The sequence below is a fragment of the Tachypleus tridentatus genome, chromosome 3 (assembly GCF_004210375.1).
Source record: "Tachypleus tridentatus isolate NWPU-2018 chromosome 3, ASM421037v1, whole genome shotgun sequence".
NCBI classification, from domain to species: Eukaryota; Metazoa; Arthropoda; class Merostomata; order Xiphosura; family Limulidae; genus Tachypleus; species Tachypleus tridentatus.
Window position 1 is genome coordinate 80,674,380 of NC_134827.1, and position 12,561 is coordinate 80,686,940.

General features: G+C 29.8%; 1 protein-coding gene across 1 annotated transcript; it reads right to left on the minus strand.

Moving 5' to 3' along the window:
• Positions 1-1,208: 1,208 nt before the first annotated feature.
• On the minus strand, positions 1,209-11,205 carry LOC143247326 (uncharacterized). Its single transcript, XM_076495178.1, has 6 exons — positions 11,108-11,205; positions 7,302-7,354; positions 6,498-6,666; positions 4,897-4,994; positions 4,410-4,562; positions 1,209-3,249 (listed from the first exon to the last, which is right to left on the minus strand). The coding sequence occupies exons 1-6, from the start codon at positions 11,131-11,133 to the stop codon at positions 3,038-3,040; spliced, it is 711 nt and encodes a 236-aa protein (XP_076351293.1). The 5' UTR covers positions 11,134-11,205; the 3' UTR covers positions 1,209-3,037.
• Between the last annotated feature and the right edge of the window lie 1,356 nt (positions 11,206-12,561).

Sequence of the window (12,561 nt, forward strand, 5' to 3'; positions counted from 1 at the left end):
ATCGTATATAAATACGGGATTAGTTACGAGTCAAAAACTTTTAAACACACTAGTCACGTAATGCCCACTCCAACGCTATAGCCAAGTGGTTAGGGAACCTGACTCCTTATCCAAGAGTAACGGGTTCAAATCCCTGTTCTACCAAACACGCTCGCCCTTGCAGTCATGGGCGTTTTATAATGTTACAATCAATCCCACTGTTCGTTGGTAAAAAGAGCAGCTCCAGTGTTGGCGGTGGGTGATAGTGACTAGTTGCTTTCTCTCTAACATTTCAGTGCTAAATGATAGATGGATCGTGCAAATAGCTTTGTGCGAAATTCAAAGCTAACCAATACTATATGATGCTCACACTTAGCGTTTTCATATTTACTGTCCAGGTTTACTGGTGATACGCGTAATTCGCTGAAATCACTAGTATTTGCTAAGTAGCGAGTTAAAAATTGATTGGATTAAGAGGTAATGTTGTAAACAAGTTATGTGGCACAAGTAGTACCAATAATATACAATCGTGAAATTCTTTATACCACTACTACACGAGTAAAACATGTATTAAAACAACAAATAAATTACTGTGAATAACCACACCACTAAACTTACCTTTAACTATTTATCCTCTTCTATAACACAAAAGATTTATTAGCTACGGGAAGTTTACCAGCCTTATTTTGTTCAGATATCTGAAAGCATTATCTATACGAAGATAATAATAACGGCATGTATTATTAAAGTCACTTACAATAAAGATGGGATAATTCTATACCCTTAAGCAGTCTATTCTGTCACTTTATAACACACTCAAGCCTATTTGTTTTCCTTTCGCAGTTAAGTTGTTCAAGGTCACCTAAAACTGTTAACAAAATAACTTCAGGAGAAGAGTACTTCGTTCTTTTTCTCAACAAGTGCTTCATTCTTTTCCTCAATAACATTACAGTGCTTTGTTCTTTTTCTTAATAACATTACAGTGCTTTGTTCTTTTTCTCAAGAACGTTACAAGAGTGCTTCGTTCTTTTTCTCAACAAGTGCTTCATTCTTTTCCTCAATAACATTACATTGCTTTCTTCTTTTTCTCAAGAACATTAAAAAAGTGCTTTGTTCTTTTTCTCAATAACATTACAAAAGTGCTTTGTTCTTTTTCTCTGACTTATATTTATTGAGAATATTTGTCATAGTTTCATTACTAAGCAATGTAATTCACTTTTGTACAACACATTAACTCATAAATGTATTTTATTTCTTAGTCATCATTAGAGAAATATAGTCACAGTTTTAAAAAAATATTTTTCAGGGAAGAAAAAAGAAATAATAACATTTGCTTTAACGATCAGTATTTCTTTTAATTAGTATTATTTATTCTACAATCATTTAAGGAAGTAATGAAAATGAAGTATTATTTTGATATATCACCCATCAACTTGTAAATTTATAATATCAAATGTAGGAATTTAATGAAAGTTCTCTTTCAAATGAGGCTTATTTATTTACAGAGATATAATTACACTAACAAAAGTACATCATTCAAAAATATCTTAAGATATTACTTCTAGTAAAACAGAAAAATGTTGGAGAAAGAAAAAACAAAACAAAACCAGAGCTTTGAGCAATTATTATTGTTAACAGGGAGTTAATAACTTTCTCTTTTATCATAAATCCTTATAAAAATGTATTAAATTATTAAAACTCTTATTATATATGTAAATTACAATTGCTAAATATATGTTTTTCATTTCACACTATAGTATGTTTTACTTTCTATAAAAAAGAACAAAAACAGTGCAAAGCAGATCATTACATGTCTGTATAAAATTATTTTGGTTGTTTTCAAATTTCACGTAAAGCTATTCAAGCAATTTGCAATAGCCATCCCTAATTCTACTTACTTCAACTCCCTTCCACTCATACCAATGGGTTATTGTACAGCAGTAAGTTTGTCTTGTTTGTTTTTTAATTTCATGCAAAACTACACGAGAGTTATCTGCACTAGATGTCCCTAATTTAGCAGTGTAAGACTAACTACAGGGAAGGCAGCTAGTCATCACCACCCACTACCAACTCTTGGGCTACTCTTTTAGAGACAAATAGTGGGATTAACTGTCACATTATAATGTCCCCATGGCTGAAAGGGAGAGCATGTTTGGTGTAACCGGGATTCAAACCCGTGACCCTCAGGTGAATGTCTTAACCCACCTGGCCATGCCGGGCCGCAAAAAAAGCCAGATCATTTTTATTTATCAAAATACTAAATATTCTGTATGCAGCCACAAAAGAGGAGGTTAGTACTGTCTGAATTAGTTTAAACCATAGATTAATAAAAGTGGTTGTATTTCTATCTTACACTACCAACAGTGCTGACAGTTATCAAATTGACTACTTTTGGGAAAAGAATGCTTCATCCTGTGTCTCTTATTGGTTTCTATTTATTAAGAGTATTTACATTTCTTACATTAAATCAGATCCCTGTTTTAATTCACTTTGTAGTCATAATTATGAAAACATGCTCAAAGATTTGTGAAACATTTTACTTGTAAGTAAATATGAAAGTATCTTCTCTCTTAAATGGTTCAGTTTTAAAGTAATATTTACGAATTATAATATATACACACATTGTAGTTTCCAATTGTGTCAAATATCAACACATATCATATTCAGCTTCTCACACATTTTCCAGATGTATCAGTTTTAGTACAAATTTGGATTATGGCTATAAAACAGGACATGTAGGAGGAAACATTTTATGCTAATTTTGTTTAAAATAGAACTATATATATAAAATATGACACAATTAAATATTACACTCTTTCTAGTAACCATATCCACACCACATATGATTTTTGCCATTCTCTAAAACTATACGCTAACATTGTATACAATTATTAGGTCAAACATGCATACAATATATGATAAAACAAAGTTTGGTACACACAAAAAAGAGATTTTTACAATTTTTTTAGGAGTTCTGTATACAAAAGAAAGCATTACCAATCAAATTTCACCTTTGCTGAAAGTAACAAACACAGTTCACCACGTTTTTCTAAAACTATTAAACTTTGACACTTGAATGTAAGGGTTTAACCACAGCTTTCCGAGACAGTCCTATCTTTAATCCTGTAGCTGGAAGTTTTACCAATTTTCCTGAAGGTCTAAGTCCTGGACTAGGAATATTTCTTGTAGAAGGGTTTATAAGCACTGATGAATATTTGGAAGATGTGCTTTTTGAAATGGATACATTCTGGTCTGTATCTGTTTCAAGACCTTTAATATAGACAAATTAAACAAACAATAAATGAAAAAAAAAACCTATCATGCATCACAATGTGAACTATGTAACACCTTAAAGTACTATAAAGGAATTCTGTAAACATTAATGCACTAGTAACTAATGCTTTCACATTTCAATTAAAACATCATTTTCTACTGACAGGCTTAAAGATTGTGATGAAACACAATGCATCAACTGAATATATAGGTAAAAACTAGTCATTAAAATGACAAGATTATATATAATGTGAATAGTGCACTATGAAAGGTAAAGACAATGTGGTGGAATGTAAATAGCACACAATGAAAGGTAAAGAGAAAATGGTGGAATGTGAATAGCACACAATGAAAGGTAAAGAGAAGATGGTGGAATGTGAATAGCACACAATGAAAGGTAAAGACAAGATGGTGGAATGTGAATAGCACACAATGAAAGGTAAAGACAAGATGGTGGAATGTGAAAACCACACTATGAAAGGTAAAGAAAAGATGGTGGAATGTGAAAACCACACTATGAAAGGTAAAGACAAGATGGTGGAATGTGAATATTTAATTTATTTCTTATTAATCAATATATTAATAAAATTAACATGAAAAAATCAAAAAAGGGATTATTAGAACTCAACACAGATATTTCAAAACAAAGGTAGTTTTAAAATAATCCAACTGATATTTAAAATTAAATATATGTACAAGATTTATTGTAAAACTGGCCACTGTTTGCGTTTCTTCCTGCAGTCATGTTTTAACATGAAATCTGCTTAATGGAACATGATAAATAATATACCAAAGTATAAAGTTACATAACTGTTTTACATAGAACATAGACAAACTTCCTTGTAATCCCTCTAACTGTGTTTGATGTAAGTAACAGAAGCAGAGACTTTCTTGTAATCCCTCTATGTCTGATGTAAGTAACAGAAGAGTAGACTTTCTTGTAATTCCTCTAACTATGTTTAATGTAAAAAATAGAACTGTAGACTTCCTTCTAATTCCTGTAGCTATATTTGATGTAAGAAACAGAAGTGTAGTCTTGCTTATAATCCCTCTAACTGTGTTTGATGTACAAAACACTAGTGTAAACTTCCTTATAATCCATTTAACTATGTTTGATGTAAGAAACAGAAGTGGAAACTTCCTTGTATTTTCTTTACCTTTTTTTGACATAAGATCATTTTTCTCAGTTTTCTTTCCTCTGAAACATTTAGGAGATGGTCCCTCAACTTCACCATCCAGATCTTTAGCACTTCTTTTGTCCTTCTCTTCATCAAGATAGTCCTTGTCAGTATGATTTTCATTAACAGTTTCTGGAAATAAATGTAAATAGCCAAACAAAATTAAACTATTGTTTCCCAGTTAAAGATACAAGTTTTCTTAAAAATTGATGTTAGTAACTAAAAAGTCAATTTTTACTTGTATCTACCAGCTAAGCTTATCCATAAAACTTAACAACTTTATCTTGTAAAATTACATTAAATAAAAGTAGTAGGAGTAACAATAAAATGCTTAGAAGGTGTTTTCGCAGATGTCTACAATTTACTGATTAAGTTTCACCAGTTAAAGGAATGTGATGATATTTATCAGCATGTATAAGATCAGTTTGAGTTACATATTACTTAAAATGTGATATTATGAACTCACCTTTCTTATTATCAGAAACCACACTTTTATTTTCCCTGTTAGAAATCTGTATGGCTGTTTCAAGGTGTCGCTGGAAAACTTTGTCCGAGATTGACAACCTAAATATCAATGATTTTACAAATATTTTCCAAAATAGTTACACCAAACCATAAACAAACCAAGAAAATCTAACATCAGTTTGCTCTGCATTACACTTTGATAACATAGAAGGTTCATCTTGTATAATAAGTTATTACAAAGAGCACTATTTCAAAAATGTTTTCATTCTTTGACCACGGTAAAACCAATGTTTTATTAGGAAAGCATCTTTATGAAAATAACTATGCTTAGCCACTCTACTTAAAATAACTTTCTAACATGCAAAGTTGAGCAACTATACATGTATGAAAGAACAGAATGCTAGTGTTGATAGAAATGAATAGAAACCCTATAACCCAAGCACTTTCAAAGGTGGACATTTCTTCTTCAGGGGAAAACTGGACAAACAATACATTGGCTGCTCTAATAAAAAAAACATTTTATGTATTTAATGGCTTATTTTTTGCACATATGTATTGAGAACATCAGAGGTTTGAAGCTAGAATAACAAAGAAAAATTCACTTTGTTTTAAACAGTCAGTTGATTACATTCTGAATTTTTTCCTATTGTTTATCAACACATTTAGTACAACAGGTGTTAATAGATGTACAATTAAATTGATCATTTATGACATCTATTAGTGAAATTACAATGAATGTTATTAAAATAATCAAAGCTAGTGTTTCTCATCTGTTTACTGTTATTCCATCTATATAAGTAATTAAATATTTCCATGACATCAGTTTGTTTTTAAACACAAAGTTACACAAGTTGTTTCTTTACCCTTTTCCTTCCTGTGGGTATCAAAATATGATTTTAATATTATAAGTTTGTTGTTACTTTCAAGTTTGGTCAGCTTTGTGTGGCATGTCCTAATGGTTGAAGGGGAAAGCTCATGGCAAAGTCACTAATTTGAGCTCTGAATATAGAGAAGACTAACAATGAATAGCTGTCACCACCAACCCTTGAGCTGATTGAGTTTCAAATAAGTTACTGCTTTATACATTGTTTGTTATGTTTTTAATTCATAATTACATAACTGTATCCTTTAATGTTGAATACACAGGTGGTGACCCAGAACAGAGATATAGACCTCACAATTCAAGGTTTAATGTCATCTAAGTTTTAAATTTGTATTTTTTGAGAAGAAATAACTAAATTAATTCTCTATCTGCAATTCTCAGTGTAACAAGATGTTAAGATTTTTTTTTCCTTATATATGTTTCAGATTGTTCAACCAACCAGAAATGTGGTATAAATAACAAGATACAATGTAAATATTCAACCTCTTATCTTCTTGTTTTACTGAGATTTCAGAATATTGAAAAGGTATATTAGGTTGTATCAAGACTGAGGAATAGAAAATACCTATATAATAATTTACAATGTGTTATATTCAGGAGATGTAGGACATTATGACCTAGAATTTCACAGTCATCAGTCACTTCCTACAAACTCTCAAATTAATGTTGTGACCTCTCTTCTCAGAAACTATATAACAATAATAAAAAAAAAAAACTACCTTTGATGTGGATGTTCTTTTCCCATGTTCTGCATTACTTTACTTTCCACCGGGATACTTTGGCTTGAGTCATTTTCTTTCTGTTTTTCCTTTTTTAGATTATTTAATCTCCCATTTTTTTCTGTTTTGGATTTTTTTGTTGGTGGGGTTGAAGAGTATGTGAAGTCATCTAAGAATAACAACTAATAATTGATAATGTGCATATTTAATAGTCTGCAGTATCATATAACGTTGAGGTAAACTACATAACTTCAAAATACCACTTGAACATTTTTACTAACTTTTCTTTTAGTTTGCAGTACCATATAACATTGTGATAAGCTACATAACTTCAAAATACCACTTGAAAGTTTTCACTAACTGTTCCTTTAATAGTCTGCAGTACCATATAACATTGAGATAAGCTACATAACTTCAAAATACCACTTGAACATTTTCACTAACTGTTCCTTTCAGTCTGTAGTATCACATGATATTTTGGTAAAGTATATAACCTGTAAATACTATTTTTAGTATTTGCAGTATTAGATAACATATTAGCAAAATACCTGACTTATTGTGCTACTTATATTATTTACATTAACTCTTCCTTTAACAGTCTGTGATATGAGATAATATTGTAGAACAATAACAAATTTCTAAATATTCTTCTGAGACATTTCAGTTTTGACAAAAAAAAAAGGAATTGTTTTATTAACATAAAAAATAGACATTTTAAAGATACCAATAATATAACAGAATATACACTTTCAGAACTTTTCCTACTTCAAAACAAAAGTGACATAAGAGCATTCATTCACTTACCTTCATCACTACCTCCACCACTAAACTTCTCATAATTAACACTCTTTCTGGCCCTGGGAGAAAAATAAAAAATGAATAGGTTTGTTCATCATAGTTTGTGTACTTATCAATTTGGACAGCTGATAAAGCATTTTAAAATATTTATTACTTGTATAAAATTCAATTGCATTTTCAATCAATTATCCAACTTTTTCCACTAATTTGACCCTTTTGACTCGCTCCTCCAGATCAGACAAGTTTCAACATTCCTAAAGAATCTCTGTATAAGCCACAATGAATAATTAAAATAAATACATACATAGTTAAATGACAATTATGAAAATGTCTCTTTAAAGAATTTTCAAATCTTCCAGAAGCAGTTTAAACATTAAAGAATAATTGCAAACATGTGTCTGTAAAAAATGAAAACAAAACAGAAGTAATTAGTTCAAAACTATTTGAATGTTTCAGAAACATACAACATTTAGCAGGTTGAATACCAGGTACATGTTTAAGTTAAGGAACATGAAATGAAACAAACAAAAATATATAATAGGTGGCACTTTTTGCAAGATCCTGATCTGAATAGAAATATTTAACAAAAAGATACAAGTTTATTTTTAAAAAAGACTTTGATTTTAAAGATATCAACAGTGTAAATTTTTCTCTTCCCAAAGCTGAAGGAAATTATCACCCTTTTGGAATACAAGAGAAAATAGTATACTTTGTATTATAGTACTAAATTGTGTATGGTTTACTACGCAAAAAGCATTTAGTGTTAGCAACTGTAACACTATCAATCCCGTGTGAAAATGATAAGGTTCTGCAGACGTATTAAGTGTTGTTGATAATAAAAAAATTTTCATAAATTGTAGTATGAGAGAAAAATTGGAAAGTTGAACTGCATAGGAAAAATGTAACTGAAGCTATAGATATTGTTACAGGTTTAGTAAAACATGAAAAAATAAAACTATACCCCTCATCAGGCCTTTTATACAAACAATATGTCTTCTCCCTCCTGCCCCAAATACCTTCCATACAAACCTAAAGTCTCTTTGAAAATGCTCACTGGTGGAAAGTTAAAGAGTTCATTTATATAACTTGCTTGTTTGTGAGGGATGGAGATTGACTGGTCATCTTAACTAAATTTGTAACTGTGAAATAAACTTTGAATGTATTAAGTGTATCTTCATGAAATCATTCTTGCTTTTCATGATGATGAAGATGTTAACCTGAAGATGACTTAAGAAGGTCAAAACATTTTTCTGTACTTTATTTTAATCAAAATTTTAATACCCAAAACAGCCATCTTTAGAATACATTTTTTACTTCAAGTGGGTTTTTCATCATCATGGAAAGTCAAAAATATTTTATCAAGAGTGACAGCACATTGCAATGGATAATTACAATTATCTATCTCGAAAGTTTTAGGCTTATTACCATTTTGTAACTGCTTTCCTCTAATATCATTGTTTAATTTTTTTGTGAAGTGAACCATATCTAACTACTATGACAAGCAGTGAAACACTAAATGGGACATCAGAACAAACACACAAACAACACTATATCATCCACATCTATTAAAAAAATATATCAATCAATAAAAAGAAATTCAAGAGTTACCCCACCTACAGGCCATTTTACACTTGGTTATTTGTTTTTGTAAGCCTTCTTTATTTTTTTTATAGGTATACTTGATGTTTAAAAGTGATTCTTTTAGCTTTCAAATATGTATTTTTAAAAAAAAACTACAGATATAACACTCGCTAGATTACACTGTCCTTTTGTAACTTATCTGGCACTTTTACTAACTTATAAAGAGATTAAAAATATTCATTACTTCTTGGAATAACATCTTACCAAGCTCCAATGGCAAATCATAAATTGTTATGACTGAAACAAAAGAGACAATCAAACTGATACAGTGCAGGACTTGCTGTTTCCATTGGTTGGAAGTAAGTTTGGCAAGTCAGAGAGAATTACAGAGATATCTCTTAAAAAACAAGGGATGTGAGAGGTCATTGTAGGTTGAGCAAATATAGTGATATCTTAGTAGAGTAAGGAGTAGAAAATTTAAATTCTAGCTTTTTGTACACAGAGTATGCTTCTTAACTGTTTAAAAAGTCTGAAGCATTTGTAAATGAAATTTTAAAAATACATAAACGTGAAATCATAGTAGGATTTGCTGCATAAAAAATTTAACTATTTTCTCTTGAAATTAAAAAACTAAGACTTTGATAATATAAAAAATTTATTTATAAAGTACATTTTGATGTCAAGCTTATTGAAATACAATGATAACTAAACAATGAATATAAAAAAGGTTGTGCAATACACACTTTGACCCTCATCTGCATTCATAATAAGGTTAAAAAACTTGAATGTCAAGGAAAAAATAAAATTTGTAAAAAGAGGTTATATGTTGAAACCAAGTTTAGAGAACAACTGTTGGAGGAAAATTGGAGCTTGTTCAAAATAAAAGCAGTTCAGAAACATAATTTTTATACTTTTTTTAAAGTCTCGGAGTAAGTATTAACAGGTCAAAAAATCTTATCAATTTGAAATTCAAGTTTTTGTCTGTTAAGCTCTATATTAACATACATCTCACAACTCCCTAAAGATTTTCTCAAAATGTGTTTAGAAGGTCACTGTTAAAACTGAAAAGTAATAAAGAAACCTCAGCATGGCTTTACCAAAGGGTGTATGTATGTATATATATATATATATATATATCTTAAAATTGGTGAAAAGCAAATGGAAAGAATTTGTTAAAATTCTGTTTAAAAAAAAACAAAAACTGGCTGGTGAAGAACAAACTGAAACTGTGTTAGTCTTTATTTCTATTAAGACTTCTGATGGTCACCCAAATAAGAAAAGTTACAAACTTGCTTATAATACAATGATTCTCAAAAGAATAAATCTGTAGACTGTTTCTTTACATTTAAAAATACTGGACATTCTTAGTGATTAGACATAAATATGAAAAAATTCTTACATTTTTAGAAATATAAACAAGCATTAAAACATGCCAACTTGGAAACAATTTGGACTAGAACTGAACATTTTTTGAAAACTACAACTGTTTAGTCACAGTCATGTTGAAAGAGTTAAATAGTTCTGACAGTAATACATAGGAATGTAAGTTCCAAATTTAGAAATAATAAAACAGGATGCATAGTTGATTTCTTTATCAAATGACAGTGAAAACTAAAATACTAAAATGTTAAAGATTTAAAAAGTACTCAATATCTGTATGTGGAGCATAAAGTTAAATCTCAGCTGAAAAGTTTAGGAGTTTTGACAGACTGTCCATGCACAATGGTAAAGCAAGAAGTAGAAAATTTAATATTGCTAGGCATATTTCTGAAATTATAGAATGGGTAATCTAATGATTGTATTTTGATGTTACTTGGCTTGCTGAAATTATGTTGGATAGAAATATGGATAGAAAGTGTTAAGCTTTGGTTGACTTTTATGAAGAAAGGAAAGTTGACTGCAGAACTTGTTTGTCAAAATTCATATTTTCCAGGAACTAAATGAAATAAATCACTGATAAATAATCATTAGTACATCAGATCTCATAGTTTCAAATACATTATCTTTTTCACTTCTACAACACTTATTTTTACAAGTACATTCAATTAAGCTTTATATTCATATGAAAAAATTCACCATTTACTCTTGTATCTTATTACTAAACAACGAACTTAATGAATCCCGACTAAACAATGCTACTACTATTAGTAACACAATGCTACTATTATCAGTAATAAGAACGTGTATACAAGTTAGACCTATAGTTATTAATATCATCAAATTTTCTTTACCTGATCGATCGTCTTTGCTCAGCCATTTGTGTTCCAACTACCAGACTTACTGATATATAAAAATGTACAAGTAATAGATTTACAATCAAAATTAATATGGTAACAAATACTCCCACAAACACACAGAAATGAGCAGATTACTGGAGCTGTTTAAACTTCAGTACCTTCTTTAAGTGTCATTGTTAACATAAATTTTTAAAAAGCTTCATGACATATAAAAATCACAATGTTACATAAAATAAGTAACATGAGACCAGTAATACAGAGTAAAATTAAAAACAAAAGTAAAACAAGTTAAAAAGTTTGAGGTATATAATAAATTATTAAAACTAAATGATACTTCATATGTTGAAAGAACATTACACTTAAAAAGATTATACTGATAATTATATGATTGTTAAGTAACCAAAAATCTTCAAGTAAAAACTAACATAAGACTTCTGAAATAGTTAATTTAACAAATAAAACATTGGTTTCAGCTATATCAAGCTTTGATTGAATAACAAAGAACTATAATATCAGTTTTGGTTGTATGATGCTTTCATTGGATAACAAACAACTGTAACACTGGCTTTAGCTCTACTATAATTTCACTGGTTAACACTCATACGAAAAGTGGGGCCTAACAGGCCCCAGAGCAACTTGAAAAGTTATTAATATTAGGCTAATAATTTTGTATTTAAATGAAATTTAAATGATATTTAATGAAATGAAATCAAATGAAATGGCAATTTCATTTAAATACAAATTTATTAGCCTAATATTAATAACCTTTCAAGTTGCTCTGGGGCCTATTAGGCCCCACTTTTCGTAGGAGTGTTAATAAATGAAAAATTAACACTGGCTTTGGTTATATGATTTCATTGGATGATAAACATTTATATATAATACAAAACTGTATAAGTTTCGTTTGATGCCATTCCTTTAAAATTTTCTGTACATACAATGCTGGCCAAAATCTTAAGGCTAATGAACATAAAGAAAAAATATGCATTTTGCATTGTTAGACTCAACCATTTATTCGAATACAGCTTTGAAAAATGAAAATAAGAAAAGGGAAAATAAAAATAAAAAACTTTTTCAGCATTTAATAGGGAAAATGTGAACACTATGAAATTAACCTAAATACTAGCTGGTCAAAAGTTTAAGACCATACCAAAAAGAAGTCCTAAACAGGGTACAAAATGCCCAACAAGAGGTTTCAGTAGTGAGTTGCATGGCCGTCATTGCAAATAACTTCAAACATTCACTTTGGCATGGTTGATATAAGTATTTGCAGAAGGCTGGCTGGAATGTTATTCCAAATGGTGAAGATGGCTTCACAAAAATCATGCACTGTGTGGAATTGACATCCATTTTTATAGATTTCCCTTGCTATCCACCTTTAAACATTTTCAATGGGGTTCTGTTTGAGCAAACATGCTGGATGGTAGAAAAGAATCCCGTTATTCGCC